General features: G+C 33.2%; 3 protein-coding genes and 1 long non-coding RNA gene across 4 annotated transcripts in view; 3 read left to right on the top strand and 1 right to left on the bottom strand.

The window, feature by feature from the left end:
* Window positions 1-21,948, top strand: part of LOC144840573 (WD repeat-containing protein 90-like) — a 32,102-nt gene extending 10,154 nt beyond the window's left edge. Inside the window, exons 12-38 of the mRNA XM_078696435.1 lie at window positions 8,919-9,037; window positions 9,767-9,928; window positions 10,284-10,405; window positions 10,695-10,811; window positions 11,132-11,367; window positions 11,939-12,078; window positions 13,207-13,468; window positions 13,742-13,909; window positions 14,522-14,650; window positions 15,007-15,137; window positions 15,229-15,275; window positions 15,602-15,739; window positions 16,019-16,107; window positions 16,332-16,589; window positions 16,746-16,923; window positions 17,123-17,326; window positions 17,704-17,945; window positions 18,373-18,517; window positions 18,610-18,733; window positions 18,940-19,117; window positions 19,272-19,391; window positions 19,518-19,701; window positions 19,851-19,981; window positions 20,080-20,256; window positions 20,578-20,700; window positions 20,919-21,003; window positions 21,150-21,948. Of these exons, the coding sequence (XP_078552561.1) occupies window positions 8,919-9,037; window positions 9,767-9,928; window positions 10,284-10,405; window positions 10,695-10,811; window positions 11,132-11,367; window positions 11,939-12,078; window positions 13,207-13,468; window positions 13,742-13,909; window positions 14,522-14,650; window positions 15,007-15,137; window positions 15,229-15,275; window positions 15,602-15,739; window positions 16,019-16,107; window positions 16,332-16,589; window positions 16,746-16,923; window positions 17,123-17,326; window positions 17,704-17,945; window positions 18,373-18,517; window positions 18,610-18,733; window positions 18,940-19,117; window positions 19,272-19,391; window positions 19,518-19,701; window positions 19,851-19,981; window positions 20,080-20,256; window positions 20,578-20,700; window positions 20,919-21,003; window positions 21,150-21,304 (4,164 nt within the window). The 3' untranslated portion in view covers window positions 21,305-21,948. The remainder of the gene's footprint in view (window positions 1-8,918; window positions 9,038-9,766; window positions 9,929-10,283; window positions 10,406-10,694; window positions 10,812-11,131; window positions 11,368-11,938; window positions 12,079-13,206; window positions 13,469-13,741; window positions 13,910-14,521; window positions 14,651-15,006; window positions 15,138-15,228; window positions 15,276-15,601; window positions 15,740-16,018; window positions 16,108-16,331; window positions 16,590-16,745; window positions 16,924-17,122; window positions 17,327-17,703; window positions 17,946-18,372; window positions 18,518-18,609; window positions 18,734-18,939; window positions 19,118-19,271; window positions 19,392-19,517; window positions 19,702-19,850; window positions 19,982-20,079; window positions 20,257-20,577; window positions 20,701-20,918; window positions 21,004-21,149) is intronic.
* On the top strand, window positions 1,503-3,312 carry LOC144841102 (uncharacterized). The gene has a single exon (XM_078697288.1). It carries the CDS (start codon window positions 1,528-1,530, stop codon window positions 3,310-3,312), a length of 1,785 nt encoding a protein of 594 aa, XP_078553414.1. The 5' UTR covers window positions 1,503-1,527.
* On the top strand, window positions 5,201-8,386 carry LOC144841101 (tripartite motif-containing protein 2-like). The gene has a single exon (XM_078697286.1). The coding sequence runs from the start codon at window positions 5,201-5,203 to the stop codon at window positions 7,325-7,327; it is 2,127 nt and encodes a 708-aa protein (XP_078553412.1). The 3' UTR covers window positions 7,328-8,386.
* On the bottom strand, window positions 15,121-18,331 carry LOC144840618 (uncharacterized). The gene is made up of 3 exons (XR_013611939.1): window positions 18,270-18,331; window positions 16,345-16,442; window positions 15,121-15,130 (listed from the first exon to the last, which is right to left on the bottom strand). It is a non-coding gene; the product is annotated as an uncharacterized LOC144840618 (long non-coding RNA).
* Window positions 21,949-24,264: the final 2,316 nt, after the last annotated feature.

Here is a 24,264-nt window from a genome sequence, read left to right as displayed (position 1 = left end):
GGAATGGATAATTTGAACAAAGCTTAATCTTTTAATGAAGATTACAGTATATAAATATTGACTGGGGTGAGGGGTACAGTATGTTTCTAAATATGGCTCAAGGTGATCTTGAGACTATACTACAGGGCCGGGGTTCTAAACAGTTTTTTGTATGATTGTAATTTATATATAATATAATCTTGCGGACCAGATAGACTGGAGCGCATTTGGGAGTCCTGAAGGTTTAAAGGGCATCAACCCTTTTTTAAAGCTTATTTGTGATTTTTGTACTTATTTTTTAGTAGTAGCTCTTCGCGGGTCATATGAAATGCAGCTGGGATCTGGTCCGCGTGCCAGCTGTTGAGATTGATTTTTTTTTCAATATCCAAAACAATCACAAAACATTGCACTGGAGAATGAATCTAAAAACCTCTGTAATTATTGGGAAGTACTATTTTATTCTGTATAACAGAAGTACCAAATAATACAAATTATATACTCAACTAGAAAACAACAGGCCCTAGGCTTTGGCTTTTAGTGTAAAAAACCATACTGCTATATTTGTTCTAAGTACACTAATTAATTCAAGCAACTGCTTTGTCATTGGATCAAAGTCCACGGAGCTAATAAAACATTTTGAAAAGAAAATAAAAAATCAATGCTTGATATCAGATAAAATTGTTAAAGTTTAACTTAGTGTGATCACACAATAGTCTCATGACTGAAAAACTGCTTACTTTATATTTGACAACGGCCACGTCACCACGTAGCAAGAGAAGAAAAGATTTATCAAAGAAGGAGTTAATCATTCTTCATAAGGTAAAAATATTTTTAAAATGTTGTCTCAGCCTTACCTACATTAATATTTATAGACAATGTGAAATGTAACAGCCCTAAGTTGGCCTTAATACTCTTGCAGATGAATTTTACCAAGACTTGTTTGATTAACTGTTAATAATATAGGAATTGCAAGCACAGTATCCATATACACCTGGATCTTAATGTCATATTGCTTGCATTAATTAAGTAACTTTATGATTACCCACAGATGTGGAATCGGAATTTAAAGAAATGAAAGTACTTATGAAATGAAATATTCTTTACATTTGTTAACACCTTTTAAAAGAGCTATTACTACATCCTCCCCAGACATTATATTTATAAAAATATATAATTGTCATTTCAGATTTCACAATGGCTACTTGTAGAGATTTATGTCTTCTTGAAAACATAGATGAGAAGCTGTTAGAATGCAGCATATGCAGTGAAACACTACGTAATCCAAGATCACTTGCCTGCCTGCATAGCTTCTGTTTAGCATGTCTAGAAAACTGGCTGAAATCCAATCATGGAAAGCTGTCATGCCCGATTTGTTGCAAACTGCATCCCATTCCTGATGGCGGGCTTGAAAGGCTTCCACCAAATACATTTGTTAATAACCTATTAGAAATTACAGAGCAATTTAAGACTGATCAAGTGAAATGTGTTTGTGGAACAACAGAACAGGTGACATACTACTGTAAGGAATGCAGACATTACTTATGTTCCATGTGTAGTAAACATCACAAAATGTTGCCAATATTGGCAAGTCATACACTACTTGCTGCAGAGGAAGTGCAATCAATGACGCCACAACAATTTACTAATTTACATCCACCATCATGTTCCACTCATAAAAAACCACTGGAGTTGTATTGTACAAAATGCAAAGTACCAATATGCATACAATGTGCAATAGTGGACCATGCAAAGGGAGCAGACCATGAACCAATCGACATTGTCTCAGCATTCAAAATATTCAAAGAAATAGCTGACAAATTGAAGAACACCGCCAATGAACGCCTAGAAAAACTAGAAGATAGAATCAAAGTAGTTACAGAAAATGCTATGAAATTAGAAGAGAGTAAAAATGCAAGTTTGAAAAGTATCAACGAACAGTTTGAAATAATGGTAAAAATAATGAAAAAAAAACCAGACAAACTGAGGAAGAAAGTTGAAGAAAAATACACAAATGAAAAGAAAATAAATGACATGCAACTGAAAGAATTAAGAACTTTAAATTCATATTTAAATACAAATGTGAGTTTCCTTAATCAGTCACTAAAGAGTGAGCCCGCGACTGCTATGATGTCAAGTGAGATTGCATTGAATACACTGAAGGATGAAATGAATAATTCAGAAGAAATCAAACAAAAAGACAGTGGACAAATTAACTTCTTTGGAAACAAACTTACAATTGAATTGTTGAAACAATGTAATATTGGATATGTTACCCCCACTACAGCTGATGATCTGATTTTAAAAGGTCCTGAATGTGTGACCCAAGAACAACCAATTGTTGCCAGAATTAGCATAACACATAAAGTTGGTTTAAGTCAACTGAAAGCAACATGGACACAACCAACAGGAGAAACCACTAATGGTCTTGTTGAAGAAGATATCAATGATTATGTTATAAGAGGAGTAAGTAAGAATCCAGGAATCTGTACATTGCATATGTATTTCGATGGTAACCCAGTCAAACAATCACCACTTACTATCAAGATAGAGAAGAAAGGATTGGTAAATGATTTCAAAGTTCATAAGAATCCTGTAGGAGTAGTGAAGTGTGATGATGATTGCTTGTTGGTTTCATATAACACAAATGAAATTCACAAGTACAAACAATCAGGAGAATGCATAAGCAAGATTACCCTACCAGAAGATGTGAGAGTTGGCAGAATGTACAAAATAAAGAATAATAACATAGCATTCAGTGATGTCGGTAATAAATGCATTCAAGTATGTGATATGAATGGTCATGCCATCAAATCCGTTGGTAAGGGTGTATTGACAGAACCACGTGGCAATCACATAGATGAGGCAACAAATGTTATTTATGTAGCAGAATTGTGCGCTGAATGTGTGTTTATGTTTGACATCAATAGTGGTAAGGAACTGATGAAGATAGGATCACAAGAACAAGTAGAATATGGATACAAGGATGTAGCACTTAAAGAAACTGGGAAAGTGCTTGTAGCAGATTTTAAAAACGATCAAATTGTATTATATGATAATGAAGATAAGTCATTTAAAGTACTTTTCAATAAAGGCAAAGAAGATGGTATGGTGATGAAGCCACAAGCAGTTGTAGTTGATGTGGATGATAACATCATTGTAGCAAGTCACCACAAACTACAACTATTCAGCAGTGACGGACATTTTATTAAAAGAATTGATCAGGAAAAAGATGGAATTAATAATCCACTGCAGTTATGTATCATTTCATATCACCCACGTAGAATTGCTGTAGCTAATTACGAAGGCAGCAACATTAAAATATTTAATTATTGAAGTTGAAAATGACAATAGTTGGAAACGTAGATGTCCTTTGAAACAGTATTTACCTTTGGACAACAAAATCTAGATTTATTACTTCATCTTTTTTCAGCTAGTGTAGAAGTATGTAAAATTATATTTAATTTCATAACTTTAATTTTTTGAATAAATAATAAAAGAAACACAATAAAAATAAATTGAGTCTGGATTAGTCATCTTATAGAATATTGTTTTCTTTAAAAACAAAAATTATTAATTTTAATGCTAAAACTCATAAAAAATATTGTCTTGAAAATATTTTACAACCACAATTGAAGTATGTAAAAAAACCTAATAGTTTCAATCATACTATGATACTGTAATAATGACAAGCAATAATATAATAATCATTGATACGTTTTTATAAATCAGACTTTTTCTTCTTAAACACAAACATGCCTCAAAACAGTATTTAAAACATGATCATAAGTATATATTTCACCAACTTGATTTTACTACTGTGTTTTTATCAACATGACTTACTGTATGTTACCCAGTGTATTAAAATAGTGTATATAGTATAAGTATCAGAATAATTATCTACTTTCTTTGAGCTGTTATATAATAAAATCCAACTCTCCCTACAGTCAAGTTATTCTAAAATATATGAGATATAAATATAATATAATTGACTATAGTATATATGATACATTTATATAAAAAAAAACTCATACAGTGATTTACTAATGGTATTGACAATGTGATTTCTTAGCATTTGTTTCTCATATGTTCTGGAGTTATTAAATAACTGGATGGACTATACCTAACCAGATATTTGTCAATGTTGTAAGTGAGGATGTTACGTTTTCAATAACTGATAATTTGAACAAAGTGTAAACACCGAGTCCAGAGCGCCATGAGCAATGATCCATTCGTTGGAATTCAGTATCGTATATTATTATTATAATCATAAATATTGACTGGGTAAGGGGCAAGGTTCAAAATATAACCCCCAGTCAGATCTGGATAGGCCTACTATACTACTATGAGGTGACGTGCAACTATCAATTTTTTTCACAAACTGGGGCCTAGTAGTAGAGCTTGAATAATAAATGTATACATTTTATCAAGTTTTTTTTCATATTCAAAACAATCACAACCCATTAAGCAGGAGAAGGGAGATAATTATTGGGAAGTCTATGTATACATTTCCTTTAAAGTACTTTATTATTCTATATAATAGGAAGTACTTAATATCACACTATAGCCTCAGATAGAGGGCAGTAACATTGATGCTTTGGTGTTTTAGGGGAAAACCAAACTGCTATTATTAAATTCATATTTACTTGAGCTCAAAGGAAATCAATTTCAAGGTCCATAGAGCATACACAAACCAATGCTTTGTATCTTATGAAATTGTGAAAGTTTAACATAGTATTAGCACACAGTGGTCACATGACCAAACTGCTTACTTTGCATTTGACAACGCCCGTCAGCACCTAGCAAGAGTGAAAAAACATTTACCAAAGTACTAGTTAATCATTCTTTATAAGGTAAGAATATTCTTAGAATGTTAGCTCAGCTTTACCTAGATCTAGCTCTGATACTTAGTGTTAACATAAATATTTACATAATAATAAATAAAAACACCTTGTCTTGAACAATGTAACAGCCCTTATAACTTAGCTTTAATACCCTTACAGAAATACTACCAACACGTTTGACTAACCTAATTGTAACTACAGAAGTATACATACACCTGGGTCTTAATGTCCTATTGCTAGCAGCAGTTAAGTATCTTCTTGATTATACACACAATCTGTGTTTTGAAAAAATATGGGAAGTACTCATAAAAAGAGATAATCCACAGAATTTCTCCAGACATTTTTATAAAAAATACTTAATTGTCATTTCAGGTTTCACGATGGCTACTGGTAGCGATTTAAATCTATTTCTTGAAAACATAGATGAGAAGCTGTTAGAATGCAGCATATGCAGTGAAACACTACGTAATCCAAGATCACTTGCCTGCCTGCACAGCTTCTGTTTAGCATGTCTAGAAAACTGGCTGAAATCCAATCATGGAAAGCTGTCATGCCCGATTTGTCGCAAACTGCATCCCATTCCTGATGGCGGGCTTGAAAGGCTTCCACCAAATACATTTGTTAATAACCTATTAGAAATTACAGAGCAATTTAAGAAGAAAGAACAAGTGAAATGCATTTGTGGAGCAACAGACCAGGTGACATACTACTGTAAGGAATGCAGACATTACTTATGTTCCATGTGTAGTAAACATCACAAAATGTTGCCAATGTCTGCAAGTCATACACTACTTGCTGCTGAGGAAGTGCAATCAATGACGCCACAACAATTTACTAATTTACATCCACCATCATGTTCCACTCATAAAAAACCACTGGAGTTGTATTGTACAAAATGCAAAGTACCAATATGCATACAATGTGCAATAGTGGACCATGCAAAGGGAGCAGACCATGAACCAATTGACATTGTCTCAGCATTCAAAATATTTAAGGGAACTGCAGACAAATTGAAGAACACTGCCAATGAACGCCTAGTCAAACTGGAAGAAAGAATCAAAGTAGTTACAGAAAATTCTAGGAAATTAGAAGAAAGTAAAAATTCAAGTTTGAAAAGTATCAATGAGCAGTTTGAAGAAATGCTAAAAATAATGAAAGAAAAAACAGACAAACTGAAGATGAAAGTGGAAGAAAAATACACAAATGAAAAGAAAATAAATGACATGCAACTGAAAGAATTAAGAAAAATCACTTCTGAATTAAATACCAATGTGAGTTTCCTTAATCAGTCACTGAAGAGTGAACCAGCAACTGCTATGATGTCAAGTGAGATTGCACTGAAGGATCCCATTAATAATTCAGAAGAAATCAAACAAAAGGATAGTGGACAAATTTACTTCTTTGGTAACAAAAATCAAATTGATTTGTTGAAACAATGTAATATTGGATATGTTATCACCATTACAGCTGATGATCTGACTTTAAAAGGTCCTGAATGTGTGACCCAAGGTCAACCATTTGTTGCCAGAATTATCATACCACATAAAGTTGGTTTAAGTCAACTGAAAGCAACATGGACACAACCAACAGGAGAAACCACTGATGGTCTTGTTGAAGAAGGTAATAATGATTATGTAATAAGAGGAGTATGTAAGAATCCAGGAATCTGTACATTAAATGTGTATTTCAGTGGGAAACCAATCAAACAATCACCACTTACTATCAACATAGAGAAAAAAGGACTGTTAAATGATTTTAATGTTGATAAGAAGCCTACAGGAGTAGTGAAGTGTGATGATGATTGCTTGCTGGTTTCATTTGAAACAAATGAAATTCACAAGTACAAACAATCAGGAGAATGCATCAGCAAGATTACACTACCAAAATGTGTGAAAGTTTACAGAATGTACAAAATGAAGAATGACAACATAGCATTCAGTGATGTAAACTACATTCAAGTATGTGATATGAATGGTCATGTGATTAAATCCATTGGTAAGGATGTATTGAAAAACCCATATGGTATTCATGTAGATGAGGCAACAAATGTTATTTATGTAGCAGAATGTCGCACTGAATATGTGTTCATGTTTGACATCAATAGTGGTAAGGAACTGATGAAGATGGGATCACAAAGAGAATACATTATGTACAATGATGTAACACTTACAAAAACTGGGAAAGTGCTTGTAGCAGATTATGGAAATAAGCAAATTGTATTATATGATAGTGAAGACAAGTCGTTCAAAGTACTTGTTAATAAAGGTGATGAAGATGGTTTGGTGATAAATCCACGTGGAGTTGTAATTGATGAGGATGATAACATCATTGTAGCAAGTCACCACAAACTACAACTATTCAGCAGTGACGGACATTTTATTAAAAGAATTGATCAGGAAAAAGATGGAATTAATGATCCACTGCAGTTATGTATCATTTCATATCACCCACGTAGAATTGCTGTAGCTAATTACGAAGGCAGCAACATTAAAATATTTAATTATTGAAGTTGTAAATGACAATAGTTGGGGACATCGTCTTTTGCAAACAGTATTTACCTTTGGACAAAAAAATCGATATTTAGTACTTCATCTTTTTCAGCTAGTGTAAAAATATGTAAAATTATCTTTTATTTAATAAATTTACTTTTTTAAATAAGTAATAAAGGAAAAAATAAATTAAGGGTGAATTACACATTTTATAGAATAATATTTTCTGAGAAAACAAATAAAAAAATTGATTTTATAAATCAAACGCTTTATTTTTAAATTTGTCAAACAGTGTATTTAATCATGATCATAAGTAGGTATTCCACAACTCTGATTACTGCTGTGTTTTTGTATAAACAATGACTTAAAGATATATTGTCTCCCTAAAACAATATTTTGTTTAAATTTTTTTGTTTAATATGTTATTTTAATGTCACATAATAGTTATTCACTCTCACAAAAAATTGGGTCTGAAAACAATTTATTTACCTGAGAAAAATGTAATTTAAAGCAAAAAATGGTCAAATTGTCTGGAAGACAATGAGTTTTTGGGTAATTTAACTGTTTATTTTGTCTTTTTATAGGTGAAATAATTTTTCTTATGGAAGTGAACAACTTCATTAAAACTGCAAAATGGCCTATTCAAAGTCCGATTTTAAAAATCTTTATTTTTCATGATTTTGGGGGACAATACATCTTTAAGCTCTGTCTCCACTACCAAACTAGTTTGACAAAAAAAGTGTGATGTGCTCAAATATGGCAGTGATATGACATTATCGTGTCCATACATCACATTTTGTTGTCACATAAAGTTTGATAGTGTATGTTACTTAATTAAAATAATGTATACGTCATGAGGTGGTTTCCCGAATGATCGCACGATCAAAACGGTACTGGGTATGATCAACTAGCATTCATGTTCCCAACTAATCATCCATTCATAGAAGTACTGATGAAGAAGTCAATGTGACTTTTTTTCGACTTTTAAATAATAAAAAGTTTTGAAAAATTTGTTAGGATAGAAATGTACAATGTATATGTTTATTGAAAAATTGTTGTAGTTTTTAAATTACTTTGTACAAGTTGCGATGAGAAAACTATTATTTGATCGTTACGTGTAGATTAAGTAAAAATATTAATCAAATATGGTAGTATCCGTGTCATTTGTTTCTCGTGTGTTCTGGAGTTACGATTTTTTAAATAAATAGATCTTTTGAAACACTAGTATTTTTTTAGTTACGTTATTTTTTTACGACTTACTGTGTGCTTACTGCGGGTTTTTTTGTCAGAAATTCAAGATGTCTTCCATAGCAAGACATTCAATTATTCTATATAATAGCAGAACCTGATAGAGAAAATGGATTTTAATGAATAACCTAAACGAAGTACAATAAGAATAAAAATAAGAAATTTCAATTGTATACATTTATTATTTACTGAATGTTTGTAATTATTTATTTTGTACATATTTCTTAATTACTTTATAATACTGACAAATTTGTTTTTATTTTTTATTAATATTATATATGGTTTTGATCCCACCCTTTACTTTTTTTTGCAAATTTTAAGTCCTAGTCACTTGGTAAAATATAACTGTGTATTATTTTAGATGATTGTTGTGTGGAACACCTCAAAAGTAAAACGTAGTGGAGATGTTGAAGTCCTTGCTAAAGCTCATACAGATGTTGATATTGTGAGAGTAAGAATTGCACCCTTTGATGATATGAGGTAAGTATTGCTTAGTTATTATAGGCATTTTCATTGAAAGATTTATTTTTTTTATTAAACTTTGTTAAATCAGGATGACTCAAAACAGCCGAGGCCCTCAACACTTAAAAAATGGGAACGATACAAATACGAAAAAACGAAAAGAATAACAAAAAGAGAAAAAAATAGACCAATAAATATATATATGTATGAACATTTCGAAACCCTCGGGGACAATGCCTAGCCATAGCATATTTAGGAGATATCAAAAAAAAATATTAAATGATGTTGAGTTTCGAATTTCGATGGGTAGTGCATTAAGCAAAGATGGTGCTTTACATAAAAAACTTGCCCTGAAGGTTTCAAGATAATTAACCGATGAAAGTTCCTGTGGAAACCGGGTTTTAACCGATTCTACTTGAGAAAATTTAACCGATAATTATTTCATTCAAATCAGATACTTATCTGATAAATACGATAATATTTAACTTTTTGAAATTGTGTTGGTAATGATTGATCATGTGCACTTGATTTTTTATAGATTATCTGATTGGTTAAAAATTAATCATTTTTGTTATGGCTTCGGAAACACGGCCATTGAAGTAATAAACTTATGCCTATGTTGTGTGTACAATTTGTACCAATTTTTAATATCATTTTTAATTTAATGTAGTCTGATATAATGCTAATATATACTGTATGTTAAATAAAGCTTTTTATGATGACTCACTACTACTATTTTCTTTAAAGACTAGCAACATGTGGACGAGACAATGTTCGTTTATGGCGTGTAAGGAATGGACAGTTGCGGTCCGCACCGGTCAGTCTTGGTGATTATAATGTTGCCGAGTTCACTGATATATGTTTTGAAACTACCCATCATCCAAGTCGTGATCCAGCAGACAGGTTAATGTGAGTTAATGTTTCTTCTTCGAGAAACAAAAGCAGCAAACATTTTTCAATTTTCTCATCATTGTTCGGCACTTTCCTTGTAGCTAGCCTACTGTCTGATCTGACCAATCAGCTTCACACTATTCTGTGGCATGATGTCCTAAACACAATATCAATAGGTATCCTTTCATTGTGAACAATCATATTATCAATTCAAAATGTAAGCTAACAAAATCGCAAACGAAATTTAATTTGTTTCCCCATTTTTTGGTAAAGAAGATTTATTTATTTATATCAATAATATTTTATGAGGGTGGTCCATCCAGCCGAAGCTGATCACAAAAAATACATCATACATTGTTGTTTTGTTAAACAGTTTAGCATGCACAAGGTCTGGCCACATATTTGAGATAGATCACGCAAGAGTTTCAGTAGCTCACGTTCGTCGACTTCTTCCAGTTGTAAAATCTAAAGAAGACAAGAGTACCTTTCGTTCAGGTTTGTTATTTTTAGCAATGGAATAAAAAATATAAATCAAATTAATCTTTTATCCATTGTCATGGATGGTATGATATGAGAAAATTCCATCTGGAAAAATCTGGTATATGCAGGTACTGCACTATATGGGTACACAGATTCTGGAACATATTCTATGAATATAGTAACTTCATGGCATTCTTTAAAAACATCAAGCAATGTTATGTATTTTTTATTTATTACAAGATATTCATTTACAGTATATAAACCCATAGATTGAATTGTTACACCTTTTCATGAAATTTTCCAGGATCAGGAATACCTTTAAACTGTATGTATGTAAATGATACATTCTGTGCAACTGGATCTGATGATGGTATGCTACGCCTGTGGCCATTGGACTTCTCTAGTGTGTATCTTGAAGCAGGTATGTGAAAAAAATAGTATACAGTCAACTCTCCCAATACCGGAATCTCTGAAAATTAGAAACTTGTTTAAAACCTTGAGGTCTAAAAGGTGCAAATTGAAATACCAGAATATCTGGAAAACCAACAACTTGGCTCATCTAATCGTGTCCTGTATTGGGAAAGTTGACAGTAGTATCAATTCCTAAATTTAGTATAAGCAATGGAAACTATTTCATATCGCATATAACACAAACACTATATAAAATGTAATTAAATTATGTAATATGAAAAAGTATTTTATATAATGTTTTAAAATATACTGTATTCTATTTTGTCACAGAGCATGAGGGACCAGTAACCGCTGTATCAATATCAAGTAACGGTTTACGCATTTTAGCCGGGACGGCTACTGGCAACATTGGTGTACTTGATGTATCAACACGTAGTTATACAACTCTTATGCGATCACACACGGATCAGGTGTTGAGTTTTGCCTTTGACCCTTTGCGTCGGAACATAGCCACTGTATCACATGACCATACCATTCGTGTATGGGATGTGCAGACATTGCAACAGGTGCGTTCATTCTCAGCTAGGACATTTACCCTTAATTCCATTATCTAATAAGCTATTGTATGCCCTATTATCTCAAATGCGGTTTTGGAAATTGCAATGTCAATCATCATTATTCAAGTCAATTTTTTCCCTTTAGCAAAACAAAAGAATTTTTAAAACATTTCTTACAACTAGATAACATAAATTACAACCTCTCTCACTAAAGCTTGGTTCCCACAACGCAAGGATGTAACACAACGCAAAGTTTTCTGGTATTCTCCGACTCGTTTCTATATCTTTTATGCTATTGATCCTAGGGGGCAGTTGATGACCTTTTTAAAAAACTCTAAATATTGATTCCCATTAGACACAAGCGAGTCGCAACAGGTCAAATAATCTATCACTTGCGATTGGTCGAATCACTTATGTTGTGCTTACGTCCTTGTGTTACCTCTCTAGTAGGAACCACGCTTTATGAGTAAAGCCTAAACCTCAAATAGTAAATTTAACACTTCAATACAAATTTAAATGTTATACTCTCGCTAAGATTATGTTAAAGCATGCACCATGTTAATAATATTTTCTTTTATAGCTTTATGATTTCAGTACACCTCAGGAGTGTCCTTGTGCAATAAAATATCACCCTAGCCTGCAGTGCTTTGCCTGTGGGTTTGACAGTGGGTGTGTCAGGGTGTTTAACATTGCTTCTACCAGTCTTGTAGCTGAGTACAGGTGAGTTACATAGTCTGGGTTCCAGACGGAGTTTTGTCTTAATATTAGTAAAAAGATAAATATTTTGGCACATATGGCGTTTCATACGTATACTACTTGATTTTGGATACTCCGTCTGGGGAAACACGCACAAGTCACGTGGTTTAACACCAAGAATTCTTGGTGCATACGATTATCCAGTTGACTAGTTTCAGCTGCATGCCATTGGCTACTCACTCGTACGCAGTTTTAATATTCATATTTCAGAATTTCAAAGACTCAACAACTAAGATGATGCGCATGCGCTATGTTACGTTTAGACAATGTGTACTTGGGTACATTGATGAAAGTTTCTGAAGGCTAGAAATGATTTTATATGCCTAGTAGTCTGGTAAACATTTGATGAGATTTTTCCCAAGAACATGAAAACTCGTCTTGATATGATAGGCTAGCTTCTCCGCAAATCAAACATTGAATGGATCATTTATTACGCGGAGATAATTTGATTTAATTCCCACCAAGACTGTCCTGTTCTGTGTGGTGGTGTAGCCCTGTTGTGTGCCGGTGGTGGTATGTAGGCCTACCTTATTGGCGTTTTATTTGGCAGGTCATACGTGCGAGTTGAGTAGGACCTACAAAGGAGGCCAATGACTAAACAATTAATAAACAAAACAACTTGGCAACACGATTTTATATTTCAACATTCTCGATCGTACATTCAGCACTGTACGTACTCGATCGGTATGATAACCTACGTCATTCTTATCGGATGTTTGCGGTCTGCAAATCGATTTCTATACGTGTTTCACAAGTCTGTATTTTCAGACAAAAATCGCGGTCGGAATAAAAAAAAAGACAATACAGACTTGGGGCAAGTCTAGTGAGTTACACTGTATTCAATATAAAGGGGACTTCTCAAAAACTTTCTGGCATGCGCCATCTTCGGTATAACATTCATCCAGTAATTGATGGGTTTTGTGCTCTCTCCCTGTTTATTTTCAAGTTAATTAAAAGTCATACTGAATTTATCAAATTAATTTTTCAAATATTGAATGTAATTTAACAAGATATAAATGTAAGTAACAGATATTTTGAAATAAAAATTGAATGAACGTTGTACCTATGCAAACCTATTTGTTTTCATTTCAGGGAGCATCGTGGTAAGGTGACTGGTCTTGTGTACTCTCCAAATGCCATGTATCTCTACAGTTGTTGTTGCATGGGCTCTATCGCCCTCTATGATGCCTCACATGAGGGCTACCAAGTGATGAGGTTGCTAGGCAATGCTGTTGCTAAAGGCAACCATTATGGCCCAGACATGCTTTCTGTCAGTGAGGATAGCAAATATGTTGCATATGTTGGTCCCTCTGAATTTACTGTTACAGTCGCAGATGGTAAATCATTAGATGAGGTTAGTAAGCGGGCCGCGGCGCTTAAATTACTAGAATCAACTTATTTTTCACATTTTTAACCATTGAAAGACGAAAAAAGTATTTTCAATAGGACCATATAGTATTTATTTTTACATTAAATGTAGTTTGTGCCCTTAAATTAGATCTAAAAAATGTAGGGAATGGGTCTTTAAGTATGAAGCTAAGTTTTTATGACTAGAAAGAGTAACATAAATTAAAAATCACACTATTAAAAAGCTTACTAAAATACCTATTGAAATAATATTTTACAGATGCTTCGTATAGATATCACATCAATGGGTCCAGACATAGACCAAGCCATTATAGACACTGCAGTTTGTGTACATTTTTCACCATTGAAAGCATGTCAGCTTTTAGTGGTGACATCTACCAATAGATTATTGAGACTCGATTCAAGATCAGGACGACTTATGAATGAGGTATGGATGAATTAAAAATAAAAAAAATAATGTCAAAATGATAATTTTACTTACATTTAATTTTATAAAATATGTTAAAATATGAGCGCAAAACGTTGATGTACGCCATCATATGACCTGATGCATGTACGCTTATAGTGCTGCTGAGTTGTGCCTATATGTGTCATACAGTGACTGTGATGTGCTAGTACACCGGAGTAACCCTCTACTCGTCTCGAAAGATGTACTAAGTTCTTTAAAGTGCACATGAGCTAGATGTGTACACTGGACCTACACTTTCCGCAGCATAATCGATAATTAACCAATAAACTGCCTGTGGAAACGGGGTTTAACTGATTCCACTCGAGAAAAATTAACCGAAAATTATCTCATTCAAATCAGATAATTATCGGATAATTGTGATAAGTTTTAACCTTTGACCTGAAAGACAAATTGTTTCGATGTGATTGGTCCTTTGGTTGTTTGGTAATGCGCACTTTATTGGTTAAAAAATTAACCCAGCCTATGGGAGCAAGCTGTTACTCTGATTACTAATTCTTAATCCAAACAAATATTTTATAAGCTATACTTTCTTTGTAAGATTATGAGATTCTTATTTTTTTTCACTTTCAGATTTCCCATATCCATAGATCAGGATGTTCCTCAATTGATGTTATTTCTAATTGTCGTCACCTAGCAACAGCAGGTGACAAGGTCATAAAGATCTGGGATTATCACATGCGATTGGACATTAACTTTCAAGTGAGCGTCATGTTTTATGACATAATCATTCGTGATGATGTCATAATCATTCTTGATGATGGCATACAGTAATAATTCTTGATGATGGCATACTGTAATCATTCTTGATGATATTATAATCATTCTTGATGATGGCATAGAGTAATAATTCTTGATGATGTTATAATCATTCTTGATGATGTCATAATCATTCTTGATGATGGCATAAATTCTTGATGATGTCATAATCATTCTTGATGACACAGTTATTGTCAAGAAATTTAATCCTAACATGATAGCATGTTTCTTGTAGCACTTACTTCCGTACTTAAAGTTGATAGTGAACTTTTCAATAACTATTACTGCATTGCTTTCAGGTGTTTATTGGACATTCAGAAGATATTAAGAAGTTGATGTTCTCACCAGATGCTTTGTCACTTATCAGCGTTGGTGAAGCTATTTTTGTCTGGGACTTCTTTGGTAATGGTAGAGAGGCATCACCTAAAGAGTATGTACCTTTAATGTCTATTCAGGCAGTAATATTAAATCTACACTTTGTTAATACTTAATTTTATAAAATATTTATAATTTTTTTAAAGAGGAAGAACACCAACCAAGAACCTTCTTCCGCAAAGTTTTGATGCAGGTAAGCAAAATTATTTCTAATTTTATATTCAATAATATGTACACATTTTTTTCAATTTTGTGAATGAAATTAAATAGACTACCAGAAAGTGTTTGATAAGAGTAAAGAATAATAGTGTTTTGAAAGATAACCTCTGTGGTCTAGAGGTATGATTGACATTCTAGTGATCTGGAGTTTGTGGGTTCGAGTCCCACCAGAGAATTACTTGAGTATTCTTAAATGGACTGAGTATAAAGTACAATTTACATCAGAGTAGTTCAAAATATCTGCTAACCTTGATAGTATACTGTAGTATTATCAGAATTGTTCCGACTTATTTATTACAGGTAGTATTTCATTTCAAAGTCCTGTACGAAGAAGTCTAAATCTTGGAAACAGTCTATTACCAAGAAAGGGCGCCCCCAAACCAACAGCGCCAGATAAGTTGGATGACTTCAGTGCAATACACATGATAGAAAATACTGGTAAGAATTTTTACGTTTTTAGATTCTGTCATCTTGAATATAGCTTTTAATTTAAATTTCTAATTGTGAAATCGTATGTTTCTCAAATCAACTAACTCGCAGAATGTTACATGGTACAGTAGAACTCCTATTAAGGAGACACTTTTGTGCCCCAGGAAAGTAGGGGTGTTTGTAGGTGTTGGCCCTAGTGTTAAAATATATATTACCTCTTATTCGTTTCATGGGAAAGTCTCTAGATAAGGACTTCTACTGTATTTATTTTGTGCTTTTTTAAAATAGAAGAAAGTGACACTGGACAGTCTGTAGAGGTTCTGTTTGGAGCAGATTTGGAAAGCAGGACAGAAGAAGAATTTTCAACAACAGAAAATGTAAGTCAAGTTTAAACACTTTTCCAAATGAGATTTTACCCAGCAATGTCTCCAGGACTTTCACTTGTTTTACTAAAATATTTCTTAAAGCAAATATAACATAATTATTAGGCCTGTGAGAGTTTATACATAACTTTGAATAAATACTATCAATTAATATTATTTATTAATTTTAAATTTTGAAGGAAATAAGTACATTACTATTAATTATTTTTCTCTTTTAGGAAAATCTAATACCTGAAACACTAGGTCCTAGTTCAAGAGTCAAACAACATCGTAGAATATCAAAACACCCAACAACTACAGAAGATGAAGATGATTCGGTACCTGTGCGCCTAGAAAGTAAAGAGAAGAAAAAGATGAAAAATAATGTTGTGAAAGATGCAAGACCACGTCCAGATGTCACTGTTATGAAAATGGAGAAATTACCATCTGCACATAGGCACTTTATACGAAGAGAGAATGATTCTGTTCTTGCTCAGGTAATTTTGGTGGCAGAAATTAAATACAGTAGTACACTTCTTTTGGACAATCCTATTACATATTTATCAGCAATCACTTGAACATATCTAAATAGTTTGAACTTTGTTTTGATATATAACAATAAACCAAATTAATGTTTTTACTTTAAATTTTAGCGAAGATACATAGCTCCTCCCAATCAGGCAGGCTTAAAATTAAAATCTGTGATTGGGTACAATGGTAATGGGCGTGGCAACATGGTCTGGCAGGCTGATACTGGACTGTTTGCATACACTAGCGGGTGTGTCGTGATCTTAGAGGATTTAAACACCGGATCTCAGAGGCATTTAATAGGTAATGTTACAGCAGACTTTAGGGTGTATTAATTTACCCGGTTAAATTTGTTACCTACCCATCAAATTATCAATAATTGGTCCATAAGCCAACTTAGCTGGTAAATTAACTAAGCCTTAACAAGCCCATACAAAGTTATGTTTGTCGCCATCACCATAATAGAATTTTCTAATAAACCTCTTATATTATATATCTATAGGCCATGTTAGCGAGATTTCCACCCTAGCTTTACAGAATGATAGCCAATTGCTAGCCTCAGCTTCTGGTGCAAGTGGCTTAACAAGCAGCCAAATATGCCTGTGGGATGTGCAAGGAGCAGTGTGCAAGAAGGTGCTTTCCTACCATGAATATGATATAGTGTGCCTAGCTTTCTCTAGAGATGATAGGTTTCTACTGTCAGTTGGTAAGTTGGTAAGATTAGTATATTTAGATTAATTTATGCTAGGTATTTAAATTCAATGATTTTCTGAATAGAATTAGCTGCATTAAGATAAAATAATAAAACAAGTAAAGAAATGATGAAGAATTACTCTTGTTTGTATATGACATTGAAGTCTATGTAATGTTGTTTCATGTACCCACACTTACTTGGGCTCGAATCTAACCCCTAGCCATCAGCGCAAGCTTGTTGGTCTGGAGATATGAATGTAGTCCCACTCAAGAACTACTTGCAAATTTTGTTCATGTTTTGTGTTCTCAATGTACTTAGTGTAAAGTACAAAATTATGTAGTAGTGCAAACATCTGAACAATTATAATATTATTTAATTGTTTTATACAGGTGACTATCGTGAACGTGCAATTGTCATCTGGAATATGATGGACTACAGCGTAATCACTGCATCAAAAACAGCGTTACCAGTGCATGCTGTGCAATGGGATCCTTATGCTACAAATGAATTTGCAACAGTTGGTGAAAAGAGCACGATGCTGTTTTGGCTTTTAGATGAAACTCAAGAACGATATAACTTAAATGTACATGAGGCTACCATACCAGAGGAATTACTAACTTCAAGACAAAAGGTACTTATATTATATTTTACTAATTTTATTATTTAATTCCTTTTATATTCCTTAGATTGGTCCAATATCCTATTCCTCTGATTTGTCCAATATCCTATTCCTCTGATTGGTCCAATATCCTATTCCTCTGATTGGTCCAATATCCTATTCCTCTGATTGGTCAAATATCCTATTTCTTTGATTGGTGCTATATTTTATTCCTCTGATTGATCCAATATTTTATTCCTCTGATTGGTCAAATATTATATTTTCTGATTGGTCCAATCTATTATACCTTTGGATGGTTTAATATCTTATTTCTCTGATTGGTCTAATATTGTATACCTTTTATTGGTCAAACATTATTCCTGATGGGTCCACTATTCCTCTGATTGGTCCAATATTCCATTCTGAACCTCAATAAAGTATAATCAATCATTGTTGATAGGTTCACAGTGACGTGTCTCTTACTAGTCTGCACTATGGTGGTGACAGTGTGCTGTTTGTTGGAACTAGTACAGGAGTTTTGTCGGCCTGGGACACTCGTCACAATACTTGCTTTATGCACTGGGAAGCTGAAACTTCAGAAATAGGTAAGACAAGGTTCATTATAGACTACAATAAGATTATTTGGTACCTTACATACAGAAAGAGACAAACATATCATATTCATTTAATTATACAGGAGTGTTGGTTTGTCGGTTTGGTAGCAGTCGCCTTATAACAGGAGGCTGTTCCAGAAATCTGCGTTTGTGGTCAGTCTACGGAGTTGGAGAGTTGCGACTTGATGCTAATAACTTCCCAAATCAGTAAGATTTAAAAAAAAAATTATTTTGCAGATTCACATTACATTTTCTACTAAAAGAAGTAATGACAAATTTGTATTCACTTTAAACCAGGGAAGAGTGAAACCCTGCTTTTAACTATGTGTATTTGAAGGGTAACACCCAGTCTTCAGAGCCATATGGGTCAGACAGAAAATTGCTTATTTACTATCTACACACCATTTTAATAGGCCACCTGGAAGAGGACTAGTGATGGAGGATGAAATGCCTCTAGATGGCGCTATTGTAAGTGCATCATTTGACGACACTATGGATATTGGAGTTGTTGGAACTGATAGTGGAACGCTTTGGTACATCAATTGGGTTGAAAGGTCATGTGTTAGACTTGTTAGTACCCACTCACAAAAGGTAAAGATTATGGATTATTTTTTTATCTCTGATTTCAAACATTTTTAAATTGAGTTGTACAGTGTTTTACAATAAATGAGGATAAAGTATAAAATCACATTTAACCTTATTTTACTTTTGATTATTAAGATTCTCATTCATCTTTTTAAACCAGGTCACAGATATTGCGTTTGGTTGTCAAGATTTGTTTGCAACGTCATCACAAGATGGCAGTATTCGTGTCTGGTCAATGTCGGAAATGGAACAGACAATTCAGTTTCAAATACAAGATCAGGTACAATAAACCATTGATTTTAATCTAATTATCTACAACTTGCCACGCCAGCCTTACATTGTTCATGTGAACATAGGCTTAGATGTATCAGTACATTACTTAATGTAAAACTGATTTCAATTTCAGTCTTGTAACTGCATTACCTTCAATGATCAGCCATGTGAAAGCACACAAAAGGCAACCTTACCTAAATTGATGGCAGGGTACAGTGATGGCACTCTGAGAGTATTTGATCTTGCCAAGGTGGAACTTGTTCTTAAGATGCATCCACATGCTGTAGCTGTCACTGCTATTGCAATGTCAGCAGATGGTAAGATGGGTAAAGTTTATCTGGTTGATCTATTCGTATTCATTTGTTTCCAATTCAAAGTTGAAGGGTTCAACAGTCATGTCATAATAACCACACTACAATATCCAAGCATTTGGTTTATGACTTTATTTCATGTATTATGTAAACAGGTCATGTCATTTTGTCTGGTGGTCAAGATGGCCTGATTGCGGTCAGTAGTCCAGCCACTGGTATGACAGTGAGGGTCATCAATGACCATAAAGGTGCTCCTATCACTGATATAAAAGTCAACATTAAAAAGGTAAGTAATGTTCCAATATAAGTAATAAACCTTTACGTTTTGTAAAAATCCCGGTTACCATGCTTTTATTTTCATATGTTCTCCTTTTCATATAACAGGATGCAGATGATATTGGATTTAGAACTCCCTTGTTATGGATGGCCGCTAGTGCTGACCGACGCGTCAGTGTCTGGACAGCTGATTGGTCAAGTGATAAATGTGAAATGGTAGATTGGTTATCGTTCCCAGCACCAGCCTTTGCACCGGATGGAACCATTATAAATAAGGGTGAAACGGTAATGTATAGCTATATTTAATAATATCTGACATATTAAATACGTTTTATGAAACAATTAAATTTAGTGATCATACATTATGAAAATCTACAGCACCAAATGATTCTTTCTAGTTAACAAACAACATTAATTGCATTAAATGATTTTTGTATTTCAATGAAAAAAGGATGTGACATTGAGTTGTCTGAATTATCAATATCTCAAATATTCCATAATAATTTTACTTCACAAACAACAAAAGATTATCACCCTATAGTGTAAAGTAAAATACAATGTTTTATTAAATATATAGGCTAATTCAATCTTTTCTTAATTCTATAGAATGAGTATGACTTGCTACCTCCCAGTTTGGTACAGTTTTCATCTGTTGATCCAGATACTGTGATATACACAGGTTATGGTATGCAGAAACAGATTCAATTCTACAGTTTAAATCAGAAAAAGGTAAACTACAGTTGTGTTTCTTCCTCATATTTACTGTATTCCACATAATGAGAAGGTAGGCTATACCTTACAGTAACATAAATCCATATGCATTTCCATAATATGTACATCGCTTAGAGGTTTCGCAACATTAGGGGCTTTATAAATCCAGGATATTATCATTATATTCAAAAACTAAGAAATTGGAATAAGTAATTTTTTTAATGTTTTTATTTTAGGCTGCTCGTAGCACTACTATAACTCACTGGCCAACCAGTATGGATGTATCTCCTGCTGGACATGTCATAGCTACAGGCTCAACAGGTAGGCCTAGGTTTCTTTATGTAATATCTAATACGTGGATCAGGAAATCTAGAAAAAAAATGATGTGGTCTTTTACCATAATAGTCAGACAATTTTACTGGCCAATCAAATTTAAATATTGTTTTTGGAATTGAAATTTCTTTCAGAGCGACTGGTAAAGTTGATGGATTACCATGAGGGCAGTTTCCAAGATTTCATTGGACACAACGATGCTGTTCAACTTGTTGCTTTCACCCCCTCTGGCAAGCTTCTATTCTCCATTGCTTTTAATGAGATATTTGTTTGGGAAGTAAAAGTATGATGTATCCTTCTTGGAAAGGTTTTAGAATTTTATGAATTCCACAAATATTTATTGTTAAATTTTAACAATTATCAACTTTATAGACTTTAAACTTAAACGATGCACCACTTTAGAATATGAAGCTATAGAATGTGACATTATTTATTTATTAACTTTAGAGATGACAAAATGTACAGTTTTTATATTACACGAACTTATATTAAGTGGTTCCCATCAGTGAATTGTATCTAAAAAATGGCATTGGGATAGCTTCCCCAACTAGCCCAATTTTTAATACTTCAATAAACAGTTATATGCAATAAACCATATACAGTTTATATAATTATAAACACAAACACACTGCCAAAAATAACAATTGAGCCACAGTTTTCCCACCGTTTTTCCCCTTTTCTGTGCAAATTATGTACATATGTATTTATACTACCAACATTATATTGTATTAAAGAATACAGTATATTGCAGTGATTTATATATTTTGAAAATAAATGTTTATACGAGTGTGTAGATAGTTTGTAGATATTTTAGATTATTTGTGAATTGATATTTAACGTTTTGAATTTAATGCACACTATGTTCAAATATTTAGAAAACAACATTAAATTTAGCCCATTCCAGTTGCACTGTGTGTCACATAAAGCATTTGATATGAGTATTTTATGTCTACTGTGTGTGTTTTTATAAAACAGGGTTTAACCAAAGGTTTGCAACTGCTATTTTGCTCTCTAATGTATTAATTATAATAAAGCTTGATTATAGTCCCAAGACCCTATAACACCACCACCACCGACTTAGACCAAAACGGGCAGCAGAAACTAAAACGGGTTGTTCCATTTAAAGTATTCATAATGAACTACTGACCAATCAGAAAAAGTTATTATCATTTTTCCCGTCAACCACCAGCGATCATCGCGCGACACATCAGACGACAACGAAATACAAATTTGAAAGACGATTTTAAGTTTGTACATCAATTGAATTCTAAAATGTCTAATTTTACGATAAGATTGAGTGTTTAGCTTTCAACGCATCAGGAATATGACCTATCTACGAAAAGATGATTAAACTAAAGCTGGTTCTATTACTTTATTGCCTAGGCTAGGCCGTCCTACGTGTGGAATTATATTGGGGTGAGTAGCCCCTATTTGTGTACGCGTGAGTTTACAGTAGTTCGTAGCGTACTTAGGCCTAGATAAGCTCTTAAAGCCTAAACTCAATACCGTACGTATAGCATGAGATTATTGTTGGGCTTTTGATTAGTATTGTTCTAAAGAGTTCGCATTTCATTTTTACTCAAGTTTTAGTTGCAAAATCTTTCAAATCGCAGCTTGAGCCTAGACTTAAATGCCTACTCATACTGTACTAATAAATAGTGTGGTCTCTGCCGCAAATGTGCGCTGGACTGCAATGTCTACATTGATTCGGTGATGACATTAAATGAGTTTGATATATAATGTAGTAGTAATGTTTTAACAAATTAACCCTAAATCAAGTCATCGAATCAAATTGACGTCATTATTGAAGCAACAAACTGCTTCATCAGGAAGCGTCAGCTGTGTGTGAGGCCGCATTGTTACATATCAGTAACTAATCACACTAGGCCTAGATTATCTTGATTTGAACTCGGCATAGTTATTAAAAAATCGAATGTTTTAAATTCCATATCTGCTTTGCAACAGAAATCACTAACTGTGTCGTCAATTTAGGTTATCGGTTATCGACGATCCGATGAGGAACAATCTTATCAAATTTATCGACATTTATGATGATGAGCACTTATCTATTTTGATATCATTTATGATGACGTGATATTTGTTACCTGTTGTTTATGAGAGAAATATTAATTTTTTAAATATAGATACGCTTTTATCATTACGCCAGCCAGTTAATTTAGCAATAGGTCCTGTAGAGGTATCTAATCTTTATTTTCGTCCATTCGGACATTGAAAATGGGTTTTAATTAATTAATTTAGGCTATGTATACCTCCACACGAGACTCCATATACATGATTTTAAAATAAAAAATCTTATGGAAACATAAAAGCAAGGCATCGAAGGTTAAATACTTATCAGTTCGTTATTTTTTACTCAAGAGGTCTTGATCATTCCAAGGTCAATCACCCCATCATACAACATCCAAACCTGTGATTCGTCGAATGACAATTTTAAAAACTATTTTTCATTTTTGTGTTTACTTTCGTTTTCCTGATCTTGACACCCTTCGTTATTTAATTTCCTTAGCTTTAGGTGCAGGTTTTAGCTAGCTGTGTCTACCACCACAGAACAGGAAAACCGCCTGTGACAACTTATGTCATCTGATCTGGACAATCCATTGATCCTATCATAATTATGTTCAATTCTAAAGCCCATTTACTGTCAACATGTTATTCCTTTTTAAAGATGTATTGTCCCTTTGACTAATTCCAAAACATTTTTTTACAAAATATTTCGAATAAAAGTGGGTCATTTTGAAGTATCATAATAGTTATTAAATTTCACCAAAAATTAGTCGAGAAAAAAAAATCATTTTTAACTGAAATACAGACGTTTTTTTGTCAAAAAATAACTTTGACTTCCAGTCAAAGTTTTCAATCAAAACATATCTCATAATGCAATGCGCTTGTTTGGCTACTTTGTATGCATAATCATAAAACTTTCTCGCGATCTGTGTGAAAAAACACCTTCTCAACCGTGACGAGTTGTAAACAATCCTAGCATCATGCATACTCGTGGTGTGAAATCTTTGTTTACTTTCGCTCGCGACGATTTTCCAGAAGAACCAAGAATCAAATTAATTTACCTGTTAATTACGTAAACTTGTTGTTTTTGGCACGAATTTTCGACTTAAAGTGAATAACTTTAATACTACTTTGATATGGCCAATTTAAATTTAGAATGTTTTGACCTTCATTTTTTTGTGTTTCAAGGGACAATACATCTTTAAATTACGAATCACATTTTTT

This window comes from Antedon bifida, chromosome 4 (assembly GCF_963402885.1).
Source record: "Antedon bifida chromosome 4, ecAntBifi1.1, whole genome shotgun sequence".
NCBI lineage: Eukaryota > Metazoa > Echinodermata > Crinoidea > Comatulida > Antedonidae > Antedon > Antedon bifida.
Note: the sequence above shows the minus strand (reverse complement) of the source record. Positions and strands in the feature narration are given on the sequence as shown.

What these genes read in the sequence shown, in the direction of transcription:
- LOC144841101 (XM_078697286.1), top strand. Translation starts at nt 5,201, where the DNA reads ATGGCTACTGGTAGCGATTTAAATCTATTTCTTGAAAACATAGATGAG.
- LOC144841102 (XM_078697288.1), top strand. Translation starts at nt 1,528, where the DNA reads ATGTGTAGTAAACATCACAAAATGTTGCCAATATTGGCAAGTCATACA.